The sequence below is a fragment of the Prionailurus bengalensis genome, chromosome B2, assembly GCF_016509475.1.
Source record: "Prionailurus bengalensis isolate Pbe53 chromosome B2, Fcat_Pben_1.1_paternal_pri, whole genome shotgun sequence".
In the NCBI taxonomy this organism is placed as follows: Eukaryota; Metazoa; Chordata; class Mammalia; order Carnivora; family Felidae; genus Prionailurus; species Prionailurus bengalensis.
The window spans coordinates 136,428,580-136,453,935 of NC_057349.1; the positions used below are offsets into that span (position 1 = coordinate 136,428,580).

At 41.7% G+C, this 25,356-nt stretch overlaps 1 protein-coding gene across 2 annotated transcripts in view; it reads right to left on the reverse strand.

The window, feature by feature from the left end:
- RMND1 (required for meiotic nuclear division 1 homolog) overlaps positions 1 to 25,356 on the reverse strand; it is a 43,850-nt gene that overhangs the window by 9,694 nt on the left and 8,800 nt on the right. For both annotated transcript variants that reach the window (XM_043592620.1, XM_043592619.1), the window contains exons 3-10: positions 19,277 to 19,385; positions 17,454 to 17,529; positions 14,010 to 14,049; positions 11,904 to 12,004; positions 8,962 to 9,068; positions 7,993 to 8,057; positions 7,201 to 7,277; positions 4,723 to 4,843 (exon numbers count right to left, since the gene is read on the reverse strand). In XM_043592620.1, the coding sequence (XP_043448555.1) occupies positions 4,723 to 4,843; positions 7,201 to 7,277; positions 7,993 to 8,057; positions 8,962 to 9,068; positions 11,904 to 12,004; positions 14,010 to 14,049; positions 17,454 to 17,529; positions 19,277 to 19,385 (696 nt within the window). The remainder of the gene's footprint in view (positions 1 to 4,722; positions 4,844 to 7,200; positions 7,278 to 7,992; positions 8,058 to 8,961; positions 9,069 to 11,903; positions 12,005 to 14,009; positions 14,050 to 17,453; positions 17,530 to 19,276; positions 19,386 to 25,356) is intronic.

Below are 25,356 nucleotides of genomic sequence, written 5' to 3' on the forward strand. Positions count from 1 at the left end.
AAACATCAATTGCCTATATGTGTACAGGTCTGTTTCTGAAATCTACTCTGTTCCATTAATCTATAGGTCTATTCTTATGCCAAGAGTCAAATGTCTTGATTACCGTAGCTTGATTTAAGCAAGCCTTAAAATCAGATAAAGAAGTCCTACAACTTTGTCCTTTCTTCAGAGTTGGTTTGGCTAGTCTAGGCCCCTTCCATTTACATTTTATAATCAGCTTGTTACTTCTAAAATACATTTTTTAAAAGCCTGCTGGCGTTTTGCTTGGGACTGAGTTGGAATCTACAGGGTAACTTCCAGAAGTAACTTCTTCATAATACTGAATCTTCTGTTGTACGTACACGGGATATGTCTTCATTTAATTTCTCAGCCAACATTTGTAGTTTTCAGGGTACAGATCTTTTTTTTTTTTAAATTTATTCCTATATAATCTGAGGTCTTGACCATATTGTAAATGGTATTTCAAATATTTCATTTTCCAATTGTTCATTGGCAGTATACTTATTTTTTTATATAGTGACCCTGAGTTTTTTAACCTTGAGAAATTTGCTAATTAGTTCTTGTAGCTTTTTTGTAGATTCTTTAGGACATTCTACATACAAGATCCTGTTGTCTGTGAATGAATTGTTTTACTTCTTCTCAAGAGATTTTAAATCTTGGAGCTATAAATACAGCCACCCGCAGGGATTGGTGCCTTGTCTAGCTGGCACGGCACAGGGCTTTCTCCACGTGTCTAGGGTTCGAGAGACTGGGTTAGCAGCGGATCCTCCCAACTGCCGCTGTGTAACAGTGGTTACGTGTCAATGCTTTCATGGAGAGACTCCATCTCAAACCGGCCTCACTACTGGAAGAAAGAGTACGCTCAGCATCCTCCGAGTACAGGAGGACGAGCCTACACAGCCCTTCTGTTCTGAGAGTTTTATGCTTGCACTTGACCATTTGGTTGTCCACTTGGTTGTCAAGGTATTCTTCGTTCAAGGTGTCCTCGGTTGCAGACCCGATGCCAAGAATTCCATCTTGAATAGTGAGAAGAGACACAGAAAAATGGCCACGTTCCAGGTTAGAGATCAGATCGTTAGTCTGTTATCAACCTTCCTGCCCAAGCCAAGTGGCAGTGGCAGCTGGCTTACTGAGGATCCTGCACGTGGGAGCAGTAGGTGCTTGCTGGCAGTGCCTTTGGTGGCCTGAAGCAGGGGATCATTGAAGTCGCAGCAGCGAGAGGATGACGTGGGTCACAGCGCTTACCAAGTAGGCTTCTAAAACGTTCTCCACCTCTTTCAAAACCCGAAGTCTGTGTTAGGCAGACTTCTAAGATGTCACCCAAAGATCCTTGTCACCTGGAATTCACACCCCTGTGCAGTCCCCTCCCCTGGACCGTGGGCTCCCCTTGTGACTTGTGTCTGACAAAAATACCGCAAAAGCAAGCAGGCTGTAATCGCGGACGAGGCTACGAGAGACTGAGTCTGTCTTGGCGGTGCTCTACCCCCTTCCTCTCACCCGCTCGCCCAGACGAAACGGGCTGCCTGCTCTACGGAGAAGACAACGGGGCCGGGAACGGAGGGAGGCCTCTGGCCACGAGCTCAGGAGGAGCTGAGGCTTCAGCCCAACGGCCCGGGAGGAACTGAATCTTGTCGACGACACAGGGGTGAACTAGGAAGTTCGCCTTCCCCGCTGGTCCCGGAGATTACTGCAGCCTCGTGAGAGCCGGAGGCCCGGGCTGAGCCGGACCCGGATTCCGGCCTCCTCAAACTCTGGGACAGTAAGTGCTGTTTGAAGCCACTCAAGTTTGCAACAAGTTTTTTCGCAGTGACAGCCAACGAGTATAACCACAGGAGAGCCCTCAACTCTGTAAAGCTTTTGGCATCCCTTTTATAGCCCCTGGACCTTCAGCCTGTAGGCACAGTCCACAGCTATGGAAGCCCCAGGTTTTTCATGTCTGACCAGACATCTGGATTGCCAGATCCTGTCTAGGTAGACTTAGTACCTAAAACCATATCGGAGGCCACTGAAATTCGAATCTTATGGTATCACTGATCAATCTTTTCGCGGTAGCTAAAAGCAACACGGTTTAGGATGGGCCTCGTGCCCTGACCACTGGAAGCGACCTCTACTCGCCTGTGCTCGAAGACGCCCATAAAGATAGAGGTGGTAGCAAGTTCAGGGACAATGATAGTTGGTACTATACAGGTCAGTGACAACTACACAGACAACTTCGATGGTGTTCTTCAGGGGGAAGTGTCTGGTGTGGGGGAAAATATGTAGATACCAGAGCTGCCATAACATTCAATGAGCCATGGTGGGTTTCTGAAGTTGTAAGTCATTTATTTTTGACTGGGCATCGGATGCATTGGGGAAGTGGTAGGAAAGAAGACTGAAAAAGAGGAGGAAACACGAAGGTCCTTGTATATGAAAGCAAAAGCACTTGAACATAACCCATTAGGCAATGAAGGAAATTAAAGGTACTAAACTGGCTAGAGGGAAGGAGAAAAGGCAATCCACAGATAACTGACATCAAGATAAATCAGATACTGAAATTATCTGACAAGGATTTTAAAGCAGTCATCACGAAACTGCTTCAATAAGCAATTATGAACATGCTTGAAACAAATGAAAAAAAAGAAAAAAAACCAAAACAAAAACCAGTCTCTGCAAAGAGAGAACATAAGAGGAATCATACGAAAATTTTAGAACTGAAAGGTACAATAAGCAAAATAAAAAAATTCAGCGATGTGCTCAGCAGCAGAATGAAGGTGATAAAAAAAAAAAAAAGAATCCGTGACCTCAAAGGCAGAGCAATGGACATGACCCCACACAAATGACAGAGACAAACCAGAACAGAAAACAAGTGAACAGAGCCCTGAATGTGTGCGGGAATGGGAAAGGAGCTTATATTCGGGCTTTCTCATCAGAAACCAAGCAGCTCGGAACTAGGTACCATGGCAGTTTTCGGGTGCTGACAGAACAGTCCCCCCAGAACCCTAGAGCTGGGGGCGGCGGGGGGGGCGGGGGTTGTTACTGAGACAGTCTCACATGAAGGAAGACTAGGAGGGTCTGTTTCTGCAGACTTATCCTAAAGGAATAACTAAAGAATGTTTGTGAAATGGAAAAGACTAAAAGAAATCTTGGAACATCACGAAGGAAAAAAAGAACAACAGAACGAACAAAAATAGAGGTAAATGCAATAGAATTTCCTTCTCCTCTTGAGTTTTCTAAATTACATTCGGCGGCTGAAGCAAAAATTGTAACGCCGATGGAGTTGTCACAGTGTCTGCGGAACAGTTAAGACAACGGTACTGTAAATGGTGGAGGGTAAAGGGATGTAAAGGGGGGTAGATTTCTACTCCTGACTTACTCTGGTCAAATGTCAAAACTAGCAGACTGATAAGCTACGCATGTATAATATAGTATCTAGAACAACCACTAAATATCTGTGCTGAGAGACATAGTAAAAAATACAGAGATAGATAAACCAAAATGGAATCACCAAAAATGTTTTAAGGAATGCACAGGAGGGCAGGGACTGATACAGGCAACAACTCGGATGGATCACAAAGGCATTACGCTCAGTGAAAACAGTTTTAAAAGTCGCACGCCATGCGATTCTATTTATGTAACATTTTCAAAATGACAAAATTACGGAGACTAGATCACTCACGGGCAGGGGTTAGGGATGGTGGGGGAGGGGAGGCGGTGTGACCAGAAGGGGCAGCACAAGATCTCTGGTGACACAACAGCTCTGCGTCCCCGCACCACGTGGTCACGTGGACGTCAATGTAATAAAAGGTCACAGAACTACGTGCGTATGTCGCAAAACATCCATTTTCTTTTCCACCCTCCTTCCCCACGTCGTTTCTCTCTATCATGACTACCTCCACCCATCCCATCATTCTCTTGATGCCTATGTCTTCTCAGTTTTGCTTCATTTTGCTTCTAAATGCTTGCGTGATGGTTCTCACTGGATGGCTTCTTGCCCCGTACTCTCAATGTATCTTTTTTTTTTTTTTTTTAAAGTGTATTTACTTTGAGAGAGAGAGAGAGACAGCAAGTGCGTGTACATGGGGGAGGGGCAGAGAGAGAGGGAGACAGAGCCAAGCAGGCTCCAGGCTGTCAGTGCAGAGCCCAACTCAGGGCTCAATCTCACAAACCATGAGATCATGACCTGAGCCACAATCAAGAGTTGGACGCTTAACCAACTGAGCCACCTAGGTGCCCCTCAACATATCTTAAATTTCACTCCTCCACTCCCCTTGACCCCGCCTGTCTACGTACTGCCAGGTTCCTACCGGGCACTCGCAAGCAAACATCAGTCATCCTTGACTCTTCCCTTTCCTTGGCCTCCCATTATCAATTACTTGATTTGTCTTGGAAGGTTCTTTCTTGAATTCATTTCTTTTCATGCTGCCACCAACACAGTTCTGGGACCCAAGAACTCTTGCTTGAGACTTGATGAGAGCTCGGAAAAGTAGGCCTCCAAACTCTCACTTATCTCATCTAGTCTGCAGAGCAAGTATCAGAATTTCCTTTGGTGCAATAAAGAAAATTTCTGGAAACTGTACACAGCAGATGGGGAAGGGGAAATCTGGAGATCTGAATACAAGTCAAACAAGGTATTTCTCCCAAAACAGTGAAACACATTTACTTAAATTTCAAATTTCTCTTCACACAGTCACACAAATTATAAACAGTGTTGTGTCTTTCTCAGTGAAAGCATAAAATACATACCTTAACTCTACGAGTAATGCTAAGGAACTGACACGTTTTATCATAAAGTTGTTCCAGGTTTTCTCTGTCCCAGTAGAAATCGGGAGTGATCAAGAAGTCTGAACTCAAGTTTATACGGTGTCTTAAAAAAACAGAAATTATAAAACTTTTTTTACCTTGAATGAAAAATCACAGTCTCTACTTTATTTCTTTTTACCTAGTACTTTATGAAAACATTTGTTAATGCTGACCGTGTTGCTGAGAAACACGTAAATAAAAAAAATTTACATAAGAATTTCAAAATCTGCAACCAAATTACCTCAATCTTTAATATTATTTATGAAGTAATTAGAAAAAAAATCCCCTCATTTTGCTTTCATTCTGAGCTTTTTTCTGTTTTCATTAAAAATTTTTACAATATATACACACTTTTTTTTTGTGGCTAGGTAATCATGTGGCTTAAAAATGACAGAAAAGGTACACTGACAAATCTCACTCCTATTCTTTTCCCTCTTTCCTTTTCTCCCACCCATAACGGGTAACCAATGTTAGCTTTATTCTTCCAGTGTTTGTGCAAACACTGGACAAGTACACACACACACACACCCTTCAATATCTACCTTTTTGCATAGGAACCCTAAGTTTACTTTTAAATGAAAATTTAAGGCATAGAAATAACACATAAATGGTTATTCACTATTAAAAAGAAAGCCCTAGAGAAGAACTCAGAAAACAGTAGTCAGCCCTCTTACCCTAAAACACAACTCAAACCCTTTAGGCCCTGCGAATGCTTTGCTGTGTCCTTCCAGACCTTTCCTGTGCATACATTCATGTATGCGCGTGCACATATAAACATATATTTGTAGTAAGATACATATCAAGATAAAGATGAATATTTATTTTTGTTTGTTTTACAAACTGGATAATACTATACATAATTTGGATTTAAGTTTTCACCCAATGTAACTTGCCATGTATCTATCAGAGATTTACCATGTTCCTTTTACTAATACACAAGCACTTCTATTATAAAGAGAAGAAAACTTAGGATAAGGACAGTAGGACTCTATAGAAACTGCTCACAAACCTAAATATATTTAACTCTAACTTCTGAGTTTTGATACTATTATAACCTGCCGTATCAAATTCTGCTTGTGTTACCAGAGAAGAGGATAGAAGAATCTCTCTACCCCACTTCTTGGAAAACTCAAGGCTTCATTCACATGTGCTGCCCGGATGCTCCCGATGAGTGGGCTTTTATTTTGCTGGCTTCCTGAATAAGGGCCCCTGAGCTATGAGAAATGCATAGGTGATGAAATCCTGGAGCACTTCTCTCCAAGCCAATCTCTACGGAGAATGTGGAAAACAGCTCTCAAACTACGTACAACGATCTCGAGTAGCTCACGCCATATACTCTGAGGGACAAAACACCACTGCCTGGTGAGAATAAGGCCAGGATGCAGGGTGTTTCGTTCCATGAATCCTGGGAGAATTACAAAGATGAAATGAACGGGAAACCTTTCCAGAAACTTATTTAAAATGATGCATTGATGTATTTCGCCAATTTTAAGATCCAGTTCTTTCCCATCTCTGAAAACGGAAGGCATCTTTAAAAAATGATGTCTTATGGGCGGCAGTTGTGACTTAGTGGCCATTGCTTTAATTTCCCGTATGCTTCCTTTTTATGTACGCCCAAGAGGGAATGTGACGGAGTCTACACCCAAATAAGGCTAAAAGTCATTTCGGTGTAAATGTTAATTCTGTGATAAAAAAGCATCGTATCATAGTTTAACTGGCAGCACTTGTCTCTCTTTCCCGCATATATAGGAATTAAAGTAAAATATATTATTTAAAATAGTATTTATAATATTTATAAAATAAGTATATTTTAATTCCAACGTAATTTGTAATGTTATATCAGGTGTACAATACGGTGACTCAACAATTCTATACGTTACTCTGCGCTCATCGTAAGTGTACTCTCAATCCCCTCACCCGGCTCCTCTCTGGCAACCATCTGTTCTCTACAGTTAAGAGTCTGTTTTTTGGTTTGTGTCTTTCTGTCCTCTGTTCATTTGTTTTGTTTCCTAAATTCCACAAATGAGTGAAATCATACGGTATTTGTCTTTCCCTGGCTAGCTTTATTTTGCTTAGCGTTATGCTCTCTAGATGCAATAAGATGGTTTTCCTGAGAATTCCTGTCGCCCAAATTCTAGAATATACCTTTCTCCCTACAGAGAACATCTCCTGTGCCCCGTACGTAGGTTGACTGTGGATGGATCAGGATCTCTGTGCACATGCAGAACCTCATGCAGTGTGGTCCCTAATGTAGCCCAAGGGCTCCTGACCGGGAAGGTTCTGCCTGCTTATTTATCCAGGAGATAAATATAGCTGCAATTCCCATAAGGGTACGTGGTTGCTTTTTATTCTACAATTACAGGAGTGTTTCCTTCAGACTGTTAAATATATAAATTACTTTATTTACAGAGAAAATTCTACCTCAGGGCAAAGAGTTCACCCATTTTCTGCATAACTTCTTGATGAGATAGTTTCACTTTCTTCCCAGCTTTTAAAGCCTATTTGGGAGGGAAAAAAATACATACGTACATACATGTATATCTCTCCAACAAGTCACAGGACCAAACAGCACATTCTAAAGCAGTCACTGACTCCACGTAAAGGACGGTCTTGGATGCCACGCTCAGTCATTTCTCTTTGAAATTCAAAATCTTATTAAGTAGAAATTTTACATTCCCTTGTCCCACCTCTAGGATCTACATTCCTAACCTCTTACTGAGAAAGCAGGGCCTCTTACCCCAAGAATAATTCAATTATTCATTCAAGTAAAAAACAAAATCACAGTAAACATGAGTGTTAGTGTATTTTGATATAACTTTACACGTATTTTTCAAGCCACTATTTGTCTCATAATTCAGCAAAACACTTTTCAATCAAGAAAACTGGTCATAATCCTATTCCTTAGAGGGGACAGAGCTCACTTCTCAAAAAATACAGTTACATTAAAATTACTACACCATCAGAAGAAAGTAATTAGACTTTTAAGTTTTAAAAAGTAAAAACAAAAACCAAAAACAAAAACCAAAAAAAACAGCATAAAATTTTTTTATTTTATATGTAACGAGTGTTCTGTTTTTGCTTAAATTCAGTGTAGGTTTTCCAGTGTTTGTTACTACTTTATTGTACTCCTAAATATATTGTTGGGTGGGAAATTTGTATTTTTCCCAAACAGAAATCAATCCTTGAAAACAATCATAACATTGGTATAATTACCTCTGGAATTGACTGAATAGACTCAACAAATTTGTCCAGTGATGCCTCCCAAATAGCCAGTTTCACTGGGGGAAAAAAAATAACAATGAAACTTTTTTTTATCATCATACTCCTGTTTCTACAAAACGCATAATGAATTGCACAGGACCTCTACCGCCATTGCAGCCAAGTTGAAGAAGCACATGTGTTAACAACGGGACACTGACACTTAAGAATAGTTACCATCATACAGGGGAGCACTGAGCACTCTGCCATGTTGGCAGACCAAAGTGACACCTGGCAGAATTCCTGACTTTCCAACACTGGACCTCAGAAACCCAGGACTATGAGGTCCACCCTGAAGGGAAGTGTGGCTGTGCAGAGGGGGCAGGACCCAGGCCTTCCTGGCCATTCGCGGGCCCCCCACTCTTCTCGGGGCAGTGTGTAAAGCTCACGAGTCCCCGAAGACTCCGGGAGCGGTGGACAGGCCAAGCCAGCCACAGCGGTGGGCAGGCCATGCCAGGCATGGCTGCAAATCTCTCAGAGACCTTCTAGTTTTATTCAGGTGCATGGATCTTCCAGAAAAAACTGAGAGCCACTGTGGCTCTCTGTCCCACTCCCGTGAGGAACTGGGTGCACTTTTCTACAGAGGCCTCCGCCCAGTCACAGCGGGCTTTCTCTGCCCTGATTACAGACAACCTGAGTAACGACCACATGGAAGAAAAGAGGGACACAAAGGGAAAAACAATATTACAAAAAATATTTTTGGAGAGGGCAAGCTTTATTGAAAGAATTAATAAAGAATGAGTAGCTTCAGCAGATACTCTGTTCCCTGTATACTATACGTTCTTTTCTCTTGGGAGGGAAAGAAATGCTAAAGCTTTGCCGAGTGTTCTGTGAAACATGCCTAAATCCTTACTAAATGGTTAAGCTTCCTTTGATGAAATGAAAACTATGCGACATAGTCTCGGATAAGTAGCAATAACTTACCTGAAAGACAAAGGGCATTTGAGAAAGCAAATTTCTCTAGAATGGCGTCATCTAAATCTAGCTCCGAATTTAACCTGATTTCCCCTCTATGAAGTTTTGACTGTCCCCTGTGAGAAGAAGAAAAAAAAAAAAAAAAGGTATAAACCTTAAAAAGCACTTTAACTTTTTTCCATTCTTTCTTCTTCAATTTTTTTATTTTGAAAAAGTCACTTTACACTCTTTCTAGAGGTCATTTTGGCAATTTATACCAAGAGTCTTATAAATGTTCTCATACCCTTTGATCCAAGTAATTCTATTTCTAGGAATTTATCCTAAGGAAATAATAAAAAATGCAAAGGAAGATCTGTATACGAAAAACTTTTATGGTTAAATGTTTAACAGTAAAAAACTAGGAAAAAAAATAAACGTTCAATAGGAGAATGGTTCATTTATATGAAGTCCACAGAGCAAAAATCAGCAAGCATGTTTTGATATTTCGTAGAAAGGGAATACAATGATCACAATAAATTGCTAACTGATAAAAGGCTGCTCATACACACAGACTGTGATCTAAAATCACACTGACATGGTGGGAAGGGCGAGGGAGATGGGGAAGCGGTGAAAACCTGAGGTTACACGTGAGGACTTTGGGGGGGCTGGGAAGTGACGAAAGGGTGGGAATTTGGGAACATATGTGTCACAAGCAAACAGGAAAAGAAGAGGGTAAACCATCACAGAGGATGGGAGGCAAGAGACGGACAAAGCGGTGGACAAGGAGGCTGGATGGGAGGGCAGTGAGGCAGAATCTGCTGACAAGCTCAGGTGGAGGGAGAAAGAAAAGACAAGAAAGCAGAGTCGACAGGATGCTTTAATGAAGGAGCTTGGCCAATGTCACAGCACCGCACAAGGCAGCAAACAGCTGGAATCACTGGCAGGACTCACGAAACAACTAACTGACAAAACCCACTTATGGAATCTGGGATCCAAAGAGATCCCAGTTGGGGATTTCACTCCTCCACAGACCGTAAGGTAATACCTGTGCACACGTGTGCGTGTGCGCGCACAGGGGCACACATGTCTGTCGGTGCCTAGTAAGGAACGGTTTGATAGGGAAGTAGAGCACAGAAGGGAAGTTCGTGGGAACCATAACCACAAGACCAAGTGCTTAATAATTACAATTAATACAATTCTTTAAAAAAATTTTTTTAATGTTTATTTCAGAGAGAGAGCACATGAGCGCACACACGCGCAAGTCGGGGAGGGGCAGAGAGAGGGAGACACGGAATCCAAAGCAGGTTCCAGGGTCTGAGCCGTCAACATAGAGCCTGATGGCCCAAAGTGGGGCCTGAACTCGTGAACCCTGAGACCATGACCTGAGCTGAAGTCGGACACGCAACCGACTTCAGCTCAGGTCATGATGTCACAGTCGGTGAGTTCAAGCCCCATGTCGGGCTCTGTGCTGACAGCTCAGAGCCTGGAGCCTATTTCAGATTCTGTGTCTCCATCTCTCTCTGAACCTCCCCCGTTCATGCTCTCTCTCTGTCTCAAAAAAATCAATAAAGGTTAAAAAAATTAAAATAAATAAAAACAAAATTAATAAAATTCTATTAGTTCTTTGTCTGTTGTGTCTCTCAGGTTCACGCCCTCACTTTCAAGTGCATCCACTCTGGGCCCAGGCCCTCACTCACTGGTCCGGTGCCCTTGGGCAGGACAAAACATCTCTGAACCTCGTCCCGAAAACTAGTTAACGTCATCTGGAGGGTTTTTGTCAGGATACATGAAAGGACGCGTGGAAAGCACTTAGAACAGTGCTGGGCACAGGGCGAGTAGTTCACCTTTGCCGGCTATTATTACTTAGCTCCGATCCCATCTGGTCTTTCTAAGGCTTGCTGGTGTCTCTTCCAATTTTCCTAAAGCTCTGCTTTCATCGCTTCCTCTAATACACAGGATTCTTTCTCCATATTCCACTAGACAGGTAACTCCAGGCCTTTCAATCTTGTTCACACAGCCTTTTCTCTCTGTTCTGACATCTTTTCATCTTTCCCTGCTTGCTGAGACAGGACAATCCGCTGGTATGTTGCCTACCCACTCATCTTCTCTGAGGATGCTGTCAGGCCCCCACTTCCTGCAGACACCCCCATTTCTATAAGTAGTTCTCTTTTTTTTTTTTTAAATTTTTTTTTTTTTTAATGTTTTTATTTATTTTTGGGACAGAGAGAGACAGAGCATGAACGGGGGAGGGGCAGAGAGAGAGGGAGACACAGAATCGGAAACAGGCTCCAGGCTCTGAGCCATCAGCCCAGAGCCCGACGCGGGGCTCGAACCCACGGACCGCGAGATCGTGACCTGGCTGAAGTCGGACGCTTAACCGACTGCACCACCCAGGCGCCCCTAAGTAGTTCTCTTAATTCACACCCTCGTCCAAACTCAAAACCAACAGGGAAAAAAATGGACTTGCTCATGAGGACCTTTACTGTAATAACCTGATAGGTTCATTCTGATGAAGGCATAGTACTTCTGAGGAAGGTTATGCTATCCACTTGTTTTTGTTTGTTTTTTTTTTTGATATTTATTTTTGAGAGACAGAGAGACAGAGCACAAGCAGGGGAGGAGCAGACAGAGAAGAAGGCACAGAATCCGAAGCAGGCTCCAGGCTCCGAGCTGACAGCACAAAGCCGGACACAGGGCTCGAACCCACGAACCGTGAGATCATGACCTGAGCTGAAGTCGGACGCTTAACCAACTGGGCCACCTTGGCGCCCCTCTACTACGTGTAGCCTGACCAGTTAAAAAAATTATGTTTACCTACGAATATTTATTATATCGTTTAGGCTTTGTATCTGTACCAGTAACTTGTTTTCTTAAAATGAGTCTCCAAATGTGTAAGTTGTTTATTGTCTCCACTGCTTCCAGTCTAGTAATTCCAAGTGCCCTTTTTGTAAACGTGATAAAATGTTGCTCACTCTGTTTTGATGTAGTTAAGCTCTTCATTCTCCCAGTGCACCAGTGCGATTTCATAGGGCTGGATTTCATGTTTTTCTAAGACTTGCATCACATGCTTCATCTAGAAGAAAATGAAAAGTAAGTAACCTGAAATTATACCTGATTCTCTCCATACAGAACTATGTCATAGTGTTAAGGGTTATAACATTTGTCATTACGTTTGGTGACATTTCTTCTGTTTAGTTTTTACTTAGCAATAATCATGCCTCGGATAAACCTCACTGGCCACTCACTGCCACTGTGCAAAGCTCTTCTGATTAGTTTTTAAGGAAAAGGCAAATTTGTTGTGATATTAAACTCATCGGAATAATATATTAACTTGTTTTCACATTTAGAAAGCACATTAGCATAAAGAAAATTAAAATTATCACGTTCCACAACCCAAAGAAAACCACGAGTTTTATGGTTTGTATCTGTGAAATCTTTTTAAAAATGTGTAAGTCCCATACTTATAAAAATTTAAACAACATAAAGGTATAAAGTAATAATCTCTCTCCGCTCTCCTGAATTCTTAATCCCCAAAGAAAACCCTAATTTTCATAAAGTAATAAAGGTATAAAGTAATAATCTCTCTCCGCTCTCCTGAATTCTTAATCCCCAAAGAAAACCCTAATTTGCTGCATATCCTTCCAGACTTTTAAAAATACATGTGTTTTTTTTTATATAAAATTAGATCATACTATGCATGTAAACATTTTCAATGCTACTCTCCTTAATGCAGAAACCGCAATTTATTTAACCTTCCTCAATGTCCGTCCACAGATTATTCCTACTCTTGAGACACTATTACGAGGTTGCAAATGCACCATCCTTATGTATCTTTGTGGTCTGATGGGGGTATGTCCTCAGGAATTGCTAGATCAAAAGACATGCACACTTACTATTTTGATAAATGTTGCTAAACTGCTCTCTAAAACGGTTTTTCCAATTTTAGAATCTAAACATTTAAGAAAACATTTTTTTTTTTTTTTTGAAGTAAGCTTCACGCCCAGCACAGAGCCCAAAGTGGGACTTAAACTCATGATCCGGAGGTCAAGACCTGAGCTGAGATCAAGAGTCGGATACTTAACCGACTGAGCCACCCAGGTGTCCTCAGCAGAGCATTCTTAAAAAATACTGGGTATTACCAGCCTTTTACATTTCTGCCACTTCAAACAGCCAATTTTTCTTATATTTATTAGTCATTTATATTTCCTTTTCTTCAGGAAACCCCACCTTACCACCGCCGTGTGTGTGTGTGTGTGTGTGTGTGTGTGTATGTGTGTGTGTGTAGTGGGGATGTATTTCCTTTTAGTAAAAGTGGGATTTTATGAGGCATATTTTTTTTAACTAGCCCTGATATTATAATGGTTATATTTTATAATCTGCTTCTTAAATTTAATTAGGCAATTTCCTAGGAACAGATATTTTTCTACATAATTTTTAAGAACTGCGGTATCACCTAGGGAGGTATCTGACAAACTTCCTACATTACGTACTTCGGTTATTTCTCATTTTGCTACTGTAAATGGTACGCCGATGAACATTTCTGTACATCACTTATCATGCGTAACTGCAATTACTTCCTCTGGATAACATTCTAAATGTAAAACTTTGTTGAGTTAAATATAAAGCTTTGATCTGTATTACCAAACTACCTCTAAAAAGGTTACAGTAAACAAACTGTGATCGCGATAATGAAGAAACTGTTTCCTGTGAGAAAGTTCTAGAAAACTTGATCTGAAGTAAGACCTTAGTGCAGTCAAATGCCAGTGAACTGTGATTCACTTTGTAGATTATCGTGTACAAAGTGTAACTAACTTCTTTCTGTCTGCGTTGTAGCCAGGCTGTTCTAATTCTTCACAAATTACTATAAGCCCAGAGGATGGAAAATGGAGGAAATTTATAAGCCAAAAAAATATAATCATCTTAGAAGACAAACGTGCTAGGATCAATCACATAATGCAGAGCAAGTAGGCTGTGGATTTCCTGTTAATTTATCTTCCAGTGGCTCAGATTACTGAGTGCTGATTGACAATTTTTTTCTCAGAAAAACTTTTACACTTTTATACTTTATATATACTTACAGTTTTGTCTTTCACATTCCAGAACACAGCAGCTCCTTCTCTGATTTAAAAGAATAAAAGAATCAATTAAGTTAACAGCGGAATACGTTAAGGCCATATGTACAGCCATGCTTAGGTAGCTTCTAGAATATATCCCGAAGGCAATTTTTACAAATGTGATTACTTATTTGACATTATGGTCCCTAGATGATTTGCTAAAACAAAAGAGCTATTACTGAGCTTTTGATACAACCTGAGCTCCCCCAAATTCATGATTTCTCACATGGTTTGCAGAATAAATAACTCTTATTGTAATACTATATAATTTCATGGATCTGAACTGTTTCATACCTGGTTCAATTCTGATGTACAGAAATCAGAATAAGGAAATTTTTGAGACCCGTCTTAGCTCTCATTAGGCAGATTCTGCTATAGGGAAAGAATAAAGGATCATGCTTTTAATAGTTGCAGAATGAAGAGACTGATATAAGTTAAAGCCCAAGATGGCTAAGAGCGCCCACAGAATAATGCCACCCATCTTTGCAGCGCTTGGACAACAGTGAAGCCACAGGAGGCCTCTGGACCTAGTTCTGGCTTTGAAAGAACTTAAGGTCTAACTTGTTTCGATTCCTGAAGTCTGACACACTGAGCTATTTTTGGTAGTAGCTAAAAAGAGAGCGAGAGTGAGAGCAAGAGAGAGCAAGCGAAAGGTATGGCTCTTTTCTTCCTGGAGGAAGGAAAGGTGGAATTGAAAGGCAGGTAAAAATACGGTGGCTTCCTACCATTCTTCAAACATTTCTTTTTTTTTTTTAAGAAAATTTTTTTTGTTTATTTTGAGAGAGCGTGCATGTGTGTGCATGAGCAGGAGAGGGGCAGAGAGAGAGGAAAGAGAGAATCCCAAGCAGGCTCCATGCCGTCAGCCCAGAGCCCGATGTGGGGCTTGATCCCACGAACTGTGAGATCATGCCCTGAGCCGAAATCACCCAGCCGACTGAGCCACCCAGGCACCCCTCATTCTTCAAGGATTTCTTAAGCGAAGTGCTTAGCCTATGTGTGGGTCTGGGCTTAGCATCTGGGATACAAAGATGAGTATGGTCTGGTTCCTACCCTCACGGAACTCCCAACTTAGAAAAGACCGACAGGCCTCCAGCTGCAGTCCCACGTGGTGAGTGCCCTGAGAGGTATGCAGGGCACGCGCTGAGACGTACACGGGAGGACACAGTTCCCACGGACGAGCAGGGCTAGCCGAAGGAGCAAACGAGAGGCGGCGATATGGCCGAGGGAACACCCTGGGCTCAGGGAGAAGGCGTGAGGGAGCAGGGCAACATCTCAGAACAAACAGCTAGTTGTCTGCAATGCGGTTGTGGACGTGGGCAAGTACTGGGCAATCAGGTCGGAGAGGCAGGGAGGAGCCAATCCTGTGCCATGAAAGGAGTCTGGTCAAGCTCCGCAGAATTTCTGGCAGGAGAGTGTAGTGATGAGAAAAAACGATCCTGCCCACAGACTGGCGGTGGGGTGAGATGGCAGGCAGGGGGCCGGGCAGCAAGCTGCGGCCACCAGCCGGAGGAGGGGACAGAAGGTGGAGGCGATTGCCCCTTAAGCCACAGCCAGAGCATTAGCAGTTCAGAGCAGCCCCTCCAGGCAGATGAGAGGGGCTGGGAAGAGCGCCCCTCTTTTGGAGCTGTGCTGTGCGGTGCGGTCTCAGGCCATGCGAGCTACTGAGCACTTGAAATGTGCCCGGTCCACACTGAGAGATGCTGGAAATGTACAACACACACTGGGTTTCAAAGGCTTAGCATGAAGAGTGTAAAAATCTCATTAATTACTGACTGATTACATGCTGAAATGACAGCATTGTAGACATGCTGGGTTAAATAAAATACGTTATTAAAATTAATTTTGCGCAATATATACTGTTACCGGTGTTCAAAAGTAAATCTTTTTTTTTCAACTTTTAAACATGTGGCTACTAGAAAATGTATCATTACATACGAGGCATTTGTGGCTTGCATTGTATTTCCACTGGATGGTGCCGATCTAGAGGCCCTCAGACAACCAAATTCCTCACCTGAGTTAAAGGGGATGCTATTCTACTTGGACCAAATGTTGAACTCTTGATTATCTCCTAAGTTACTTAATAAAGGAAGGTAAGGTTCAGCCACCTGGCTGGCTCAGTCAGTAGAATGTACGACTCTTGATCTCAGAGTTAAGTTCAAGCTGAATCATGGGTGTAGAGATTACTTAAACATACATAAAAAAGGAACGTAAAGGGGCACCTGGGTGGCTCGGTCGGTTAAACGTCTGACTTCGGGTGAGGTCGTGATCTCACAGTTCATGGGTTTGAGCCCCACATTGGGCTCTGTGCTGACAGCTCAGAGCCTGGAGCCTGCTTCGGATTCTGTGTCTCCCTCTCTCTCTGCTCCTCCCTGCTCACATGCTCTCTCTCTCAAAAATAAAGCTTAAAAAAAATTAAAAAAAAAAAAAAAAAAGGAAGGTAAGGCATTGACAGGAACCAAGCTGGAGCTCCAGTTATCAACTACGAAGACTGGTATCACAGACATTTCTTCAAAGTTTGGGTTCTTATCGATGTTCCTTGTGTTTCTGTTCTACACAGAACAGTCCCATGACTGTGGGTAATTCCCTTAATCCTTCTCACCCTCAGTTTCCTCAGCTGCAAAATGAGAATAACAGACCTTCTTTAAGAGCTGTGGGGATAATATGAAATTATTTTCAGTGGTTCCTATTATCATAACCATTCTCACTCAGCAACTCTGGACAATTTGGTATTAAAACAACCTTAAGCGGCACCTGGGTGGCTCAGTCGGTTGAGTGTCCGACTTCAGCTCAGGTCATAATCTCATGGCCCATGAGTTTGAGCCCCACATCAGGCTCTGTGCTGACAGCTCTGAGTCTGGAGCCTGCTTCGGATTCTGTGTCTCCCTCTCTCTCTCTCTCTCTCTCTGCCCCTCCCCCGCTCACGCTCTCCGTCTCAAAAATAAATAAATATTAAAAAAAAGAAAAAAAAAACCTTAAATAAAATGAATAACTATACGCGAGTCAGGGTCCCAGGCTAAAGTCTCTGGAGAGGTAAGGTGGTCTAAAACTTTAACCAAAGAGCGACAGAAGGAGGAAAAAAGAAGAAAAGACAGCAGAGTAGTAGCATGAGTCTGATAAGGGGCACTGAAGATGAATGGAAGGCAAGGTACTTTTATGTATTCTTAGTGAACAAAAATCCAGATTTACAGATAAAGGCAAGCCATGAAAAAACTGTTTCGTAAGAGACTTCACCAGAAAATTCCTAAAGCTGACAAAGTCTCCTAGATGAAATAACAATTAAAGGAGAAGTTTAAATCACAGGTAAATTTTGAACACATTTACTATTAAGGGAGGAGGTACACCCTCAAGTTTAAAGACCAGTGTCTGACCACAAGCCCATCTCCCAGTAGAGCTGCTCTCTTGTCTTACCTGAAGAAGAATATTGTTCCAGGATCACCTTCTTTCGCAGAATGTTCCACACCCATCACCAAAATATTTGCTGCATCTGTGATATAAAATAAATGAGTGAAAAGCTACCACCATAAAGTGACCCAAGGTTTATGAGTCACCTAGAAACTTTTAATGAAGTACGTATGATCATTCCTTCGTAAGCCATTGAGTATTCTATAACATTCTGCCCATCTTTTTTAGGTTTCTGAAAATATTTAATATGTGAAAAGGAAAAGACCATAAAAAATTACTTTTACAAAACACCTGAGACACTATTATTAGTACTATTTAAAACCACTCACTGACAACCATTTTCACTCAGTAATCATTGGTCCAGTTAATAATTATTGAGGTCTTAGTTTCAATACAACCAAGTTTCAGGAATTACATTGTTTACAAAATTCTCTTCCTTTAAATATGTTATTAATATAATTTTAATATTCTCAAAGTACTCATTTTGATGGATTTAAATCATGTGAAATGTGGGACAACAGAAAACGTACAGACACAAAGATAATGACCGTTTCAAAATGTGGGTTCAGAGTTAACCATGAGAACTACCACTGTAGCCACCTGTAGCTAAGTATTTTAACCTTGTACATATTATTAAATATATGTTAATACACATATTATCAATAAGTATATATTAGTACACTTAATATTTCTAAGTATACAAATATTCTATAACATAAATTATAAACATATTTTAATGTATCAATTAATAAGTATACTCCTAATATGTAAAGAGTTATATATAATTTCTTAACTTAAAATTAGGACCCACAAAGCTTCAGAGCTCCTGGTAGAGGCTGGGGAATGGGGTGTTCGGATTAAAGACCAAATCCAAACTACCTTTTTTGGGTCAGCTCTAACATCCCTAAGCACTATATCCTCCAGAGGGCAAAGTTCACCTACGTAGCCAAGAGCAACATAAATGCAATGGAAAAGACCCAGGGCACAGGACTGGGACAAGAAGTCCCCCAGAGTGCAATGCACAGGTCACCCTGCTGACAGCTTTTGGGATCAGCCAAGGATACACCTGGAAAATTTTTTATCTTCGGGGCTCCGGACAGAACTCTGTTTTCCCCAATTATGTTTGTTTCTGCCATCAAACAGCACAGAGTCTGTTCCGATCACCAAAGAAGAGCACGGTGGCATTTCAAGTGTTTCTTATGGGGTCAATGACTCTTTGAAGAATCTTCTATGTAGCAGGGAGGTTTTCAACCTATTATTGCTTCTTTGTGGTAAATTTATGAACTTCCATTAGAGTGTTCTAAGTTACTTATTTTTTACTATAAAACAGGCTATTTTTTTTTTTCAAGATTCTTTCGGGATACTATCCTAAAATCTTGTTAAGTTTATTTTGATTCTCTTTTTTAATATGATTAGTATTCCTCTTTTAGCTAATTTTGTTATTTTAAAAGTACTGAATTATACTGGTAAATTTTTTTAAAAGGCTCTCCCTAACATTTCTATCAATTGTATGGCCTTTCTGTAAGAATAAAACAACTTTTTTATGCGACAGAAATGAAGTGCATGGCCTTTGATTATCCCAAGTCACAGTGATCCTATAAGTAAATCTTAAAAAATCACACCGATTTTACTCTGAGAACTAAAAGTTCTCTGTAAATACATTTTAGTTTCTTATCTTTGTCATTTGTATAAAGAGATTCAACATCATTTTTTGGTGATAGATCCTTTACATAGAAAATGGAGCGTAAACAAATGAATATTTACGATGTATCACAGGAAAACTATTTTCTGATACATTGTAACATATTTGGCCCGGGTTCAAGATGTACCTCTAGGCAAGCTTGTTACTTCAACATATCCGTGGGAGACCAGATCTTGAGAGAGAGTTCCAAGATGATACTCGTCTGCAGTTGCAAACGCTGTGCAGTGCATCAGGTCCTGTTTCGGCAAGATCGGCACGACATGGGTTACCAAGAGGTTGAAGTGTCTGTGATGGCTATTGCCTTCGGGGACTCCATTTTGCAAAGCAAGCACTCGAGAGTTTTTGTCAAACGTCTCAAAGGTTCATACAAGGCATACGGTGAGAGTGAAGAAAAAGAAGCTAAAGGGAGATGGAGTTCAGCCCAATCCGTGAAAGGACTTTCTTCCGCCAGCCACCAAAAAGGTGGAGTGGGCTCTCCAGAAAACAGAACTGCCCCCTCCCTGGTGGTAGTGTTGCAAACACAGACTAAAACAAAGTTACAGAGAGGATTAAGGCACCATATAGGCCTGGATGCCGTGATATTTAGTCTCTCCAAACCTGAGTTGCTGTGACTTTTTCACAAACATTATTATTTTAAGGTCATTTGATAATTTGCTGCTAACCTTTACAGCAGAGATTATTGTTGTTTTTTTTAAGTTTTTATTTATTTTGAGAGAGAGCAAGCGAGAGCACAAGCAGGGGAGGGGCAGAGAAAGAAGGTGAGAGAGAGAATCCCAAGCAGGCTCTGCATTGTCAGCTTGGAGCCCCATGCAGGGCTTGAATTTAGGAACCGTTACGATCATGGCCTGAGCTGAAACCAAGAGTCAGACACTTAACCCACTGAACCACTCAGGCTCCTCCAGAGATTACTTTAAATCTATAAATGAAGTACAGCACTTTTTACTCTGGTTAGTATTAAACAAAAATTCTGTGTATCTGAGTGGCCTATGTCTGCACAGTGCACACACAGGGAGCAGTATGGCACAGCACTTTTGTCAAACTGTAAGCCACAACCATCCATGAATCCTGCTACCGATCTGGTTGGCCCAAACCAGCTTAAAAAAAAAGAAATTAAAGGGGCACCTGGGTGGCTCAGTCGGTTTAGCATCTGACTTCGGCTCAGATCATGATCTCGCGGTCCATGAGTTCGAGCCCCGTGTCAGGCTCTGTGCTGACAGCTCAGAGCCTGGAGCCCGTCTCAGATTCTGTGTCTCACTCTCTCTCTGCCCCTCCCCTGTTCATGCTCTGTCTCTCTCTGTCTCAAAAATAAATAAATGCTAAAAAAAATAATTAAAAAAATTAAATTCAATAAAATAGAAAACATTACAGTGCGTCATTCATAGTAAGGGTAAATGTTACTTTATCGAGTTTTCTGTCATTTATATCTATGTATGTCTTAGGTAAAACACATTCCTCACTAGGGGATGAAGTCAATAAAGTTCAAAAGCTATTGACACAGGCCTTAAAGAGTTCACAGAATTTGAATAACTTTTTTTCTTTTTTTTTTTTAATCAGAATGACAGGTGTGCCTGAGTGGCTCAGTAGGTTAAGCATCTGACTTCAGCTCAGGTCATGATCTCACAGTCCGTGAGTTCAAGCCCTGCGTCGGGCTCTGTGCTGACAGCTCAGGGCCTGGAGCCTGCTTCAGATTCTGGGTCTCCCTCTCTGCCCCTCCCCCACACACGCTCTGTCTCATCTGTCTCTCAAAAATGAATAAACATTAAAAAAAAGTTAAAAGAAAATCAGAATGACAAAATGTCTACTTAGAGGACTGCTGTGACGTTTAGACAAGCTGATGAATGTCAAGTGCTCAGAACCATGGCTAGCACAAACAAATGGTCAATCACGGTTAGATTATAGTTATTCTTACCGTGTGTACGGGTATGTTTAAACCATCAAAATTTACGGGAGGTGAACAAGTGTATCAAGTAATTTACATCTCAATTTTCATATGTTCACAGTTTTATATTTCTGATCAGAACATGAGTGATTCTACGGCCATTTGATACGTATGGTGTCTGACCCACCGCTGGTTAAGAGAGGCTTAGGAGTCACTGAATCAGAATTTACTCTTAGGAGTTACTCATGTCACCATTAAACTCTCTCCCTTTCTGTTATGCTCCTAGTACAAAATTTCAGAAAAGTAGTATATTGATTCCTTTCCTCCTCCCACTTCTGTTACCTAACTCCTGGCCCTAAACTCAAGAAACGGCTTAAGCCTGCCCTGCCTTTTCTTCAATCTGTTATGCCATTCTAATGTGTGATTTAATTTTTTTTAATGTTTATTTTTGAGAGGGAGAGACACAGAGTGTGAGCAGGGGAGGGGCAGAGACAGGGAGACACAGAATCTGAAACAGGCTTCTGGCTCTGAGAGGTCAGCACAGAGCCTGATGCAGGGCTCGAACCCCCGCACCGTGAGATCATGACCTGAGCTGAAGTCGGACTCTTAACTGACTGAGCCACCCAGGTGCCACTCTAATGTGTGATTTAAAAAGCAGTAGGGCCACCTGGGTGGCTCACTCAGTTGAGTGTCTGACTTCAGCTCAGGTCATGATCTCACGGTGTGTGGGTTCAAGCCCCACATCAGGTTCTGCACTGACAGCTCAGAGCCTGGAGCCTGCTTAGGATTCTGGGTCTCCCTCTCTCTCTGCCCTCCCAGGCTCATGCTCTGTCTCTGTCTGTTTCTCAAAAATGAATAAACATTAAAAAAAAATTTTTTTTTAAAGCAGCAGAGGAATAAACAAAGTCCCCGAAGAAACACACAAACTGAAAAACCTAAAATCAACCAAATGTCCACTCATCAGCAAAATGATTTTATCTCAATTAGAAAAAAAAAAAAGGCAAGTCAGACAAGCAGAAATTGTTTAAAGTGAGGATAAATGTCGTACCCCTCCTTTTACAGATGGGTAACTGATCAGCGGGTTCCCAGAGTCACTATGAAGGTAAGCACATGCTGATACACAAATCATAGGGATCCACAGCCAGAGTATAGATAGTTACTGGAGTACAGGAAATCAGTTATGTGCGTAAGGCTTAGAAATACTAACACTATCTGTTCTTTTAAGGCTTCGTGGAGTTAGAAAGCTGACAGGACATGAGATTAAGCTGCATGAAAGAAAGGAATCCTGCCAACAGGAACCAGGTAAGGCCACAGTGGGCAGGCTGTGTTTGGCAGGAGACCCAACAAATTTACTGAAACTCACTAAGCAAAATCACAGGATATTAGGTTGGATGTCAGAATTACTTGTGTGACTACTACAGCTGACACACTTTGTCTGGGCTGTAGTGAGAAGAGCAGGAGGAGGCACAAAAAAGATAAAAGATGAGGAGATAAGGGGGCCTCAGTCCAAGAACTATTCCAGTAGAGGATCTTCCCATAACTGTACTGGAGACGGCAGAAGCCACCTGTTCTAGAATCAGAATTGCAAACTGGCAGCTCAGAGAACTATCCAACTCAAAAGTTGACCCATATTTGGGGCACCTGGGTGGCTCAGTCGGTTAAGCGTCCGACTTTGGCTTAGGTCATGATCTCACGGTCCGTGGGTTCGAGCCCCGCCTTGGGCTCTGTGCTGACAGCTCGGAGCCTGGAGCCTGCTTTGGATTCTGTGTCTCCCTCTCTCTCTGACCCTCCCCTACTCACACTCTGTCTCTCTCTCTCTCAAAAATGAATAAACATTAAAAAAAATTTTTTTTTAAAGTTGACCCATATAGTGTTTTTTTTTTTAATGTTTATTCATTCTTGAGAGAAAGCGTTGCGGGGAGGGGGGGAATGGGCAGGGGATGGAGGTGGGGACAGAGGATCTGAAGACGGCTCTGTGCTGACAGCAGTGAGCCTGATGCAGGGCTCGAACTCACAGCCATGAGGGCATGAAATGAGCCCAAAGTCAGACACTGAACGGAGTCTCCCGGGCACCCTGCCCATATAGTGCTTTTAAGATTTGAATTCATCCTCAACAACAAATTGAGGTTTCACACAAAAGCCAGATTTCCACCGAGATCTGACCAAGTGGAAGATCTGGCAATAATCGACTATTGAATATAATAGGAATAGAATATAATTAGGAATGAATATAATTAGGAATAGAAATAATTCAACTAGTGAATATATTATTCACTAAAGCTGAGGAGGTGGTCCCAGTTCTCCAGCCCACGCAGCCCCTCCCACCCGCTAGGTCCCTGCCTGCCTCACCATCATTCGTTGCTGATCGGACCCGTCCGTGCTAAAAACACATACTAACGTGCACTCAAGTGCATTCAGTCACTACTTCCATGAGAAAATACATTCTGAGTTCCAAAAAATTATAAATAAATTTTTAAACACAATCTGTTTTTACTTAGCCATTCCAAGGATTTTTGCAGACTTTCTGAAGATTGTCACCTTTCCTTCTTTCCCTGTCTCCTGTTTAGTTTGGCTCAAAGTTCTGGCCAGCATCACATAAACTTACACGGCTTGCCACACTACTTTCTGTATCCTTAAGCCTTCTGGGACTCACTCTCTCTGTAAGTTATGGCTTCTTCCATTAATAAATGATTTACAGAGTTTTCCAGATTGATTTGCTGGATCAATCTTTTTTTAGGTTTATATCCTTTGCTGTAAGTTTCTTTTTTTTTTTTTTTTTCCTTTGCTTTAAGTTTCAAGATAGCCTGAAATCCATTTGGTAAAGGGAAAGAGGCCCACGGAGTGTGTTGTAGTCCCGTTTTTTCCGTATTAATTATATTGTTATGTTGTGAGAAGCTTCCGTTTTCATACGTCTTTTTCTGGATTTTTATAATGAATCATATATATAGTGAGAGCACAAATTTCAGGCTTTAGGACAGGGATCAACAACTTGTTCTTACGTAGATGTGCCAAACCAACCTCAAACACTTACTCGATTTAACACTTAAATGTAGGCCTTTCTATTTTAAAATGTTAAAAAAAACAAAAACCTAAAACCGAAAGCCAAGAAAGCCACAGTGTTTCAATATGTGTTTTGTTTTGCTGGCCACAGAAAACATGTTCCAGCAGATGGGGCTAGAAATCTATATATGATCCTTGCTTCAGTGCATCACACGCTCTGATGGAACACTTTTCTTAAAAAAGAAAGCTTATTTTTATTCATATTCTAGTACTGAAGAAGAGTAATGCATTACTGTAATGTTGCCTCTAAATACGAAAAGAAAAATGCATGTTTTCCTGTTATGTATAGACCGTAGATAAAAGTTATACAACACAGACATGTTTTACGTCAGCAGGACAATGCTTTAGCTTTTAAGTTTCTTGACTCCATCCCACGGCGAAAAAGCCTTCTGTACACACAGTACACAGATGCACGTGGGCACACATACCAATACGTGACACAAAAATTTCATGAAATAGTATTCATTTCTACCACGATTAATGCATTCTGATGCTTTCTATTATATTTCGCTAAAAAAACCCCAAAAAACAACAAAAAAACCCATCGATTAATAACAACCCACTAGTTAACTCTGCAGTACAAGGACGTGCCCGTCTCCATGCTGATCAGAGCAGTGGCTGTCATCCTCTCGCATCCTCTTCCTGAGATGAGACGCACCAACAAGGAACACTGCTGCTGCCAAGATAAACTACGAGCCAACGGCAAGTGGGCTGAATATCTTAGTACGTTACGATCTCTGCAAATGACACCAGGTAGAGTTGATTCTAGTACAGCGGGTAGTGACTAACCTCACTCAGTCAATTCTGGGAGCTTGCTGTGTGGCACAGGAAAGAGGGCGAGTCAGGAGCACGTGGGGGGAATGAGACAAAGCACACCTGCTCTCTGGTGCAAAGCAGAGTCCTTCCTGTCTGTGCCCAGAGGGGGAGAAAGGGCTATCCCACCACTAGGGACTCCCCAGCCCCAGGATGCCCATGTGGAAATGGGGTGGCCCTCCATGTGGGGCAGATAAAAGCCAGTCTTCGGCCCTGGGGATATAGGACCTAGCCACACTTCAAGACTGCGTTCGCCCATGAAGAGTAAGATCATCAGAAATGATGTTCCAAGGAGGGGCCTGGCTGGCTTACTGGGAAGAGCACACACTCTTGATCTCAGGGTCATGAGGCCGAGCCCCACATTGGGTGTAGAGGTTACTAAAGAAAAAATAAATGCTTTTAGAAACATAAGATTTTCTATTATTTCCCTGTGCTCTTCAGAGAGACCACATGCT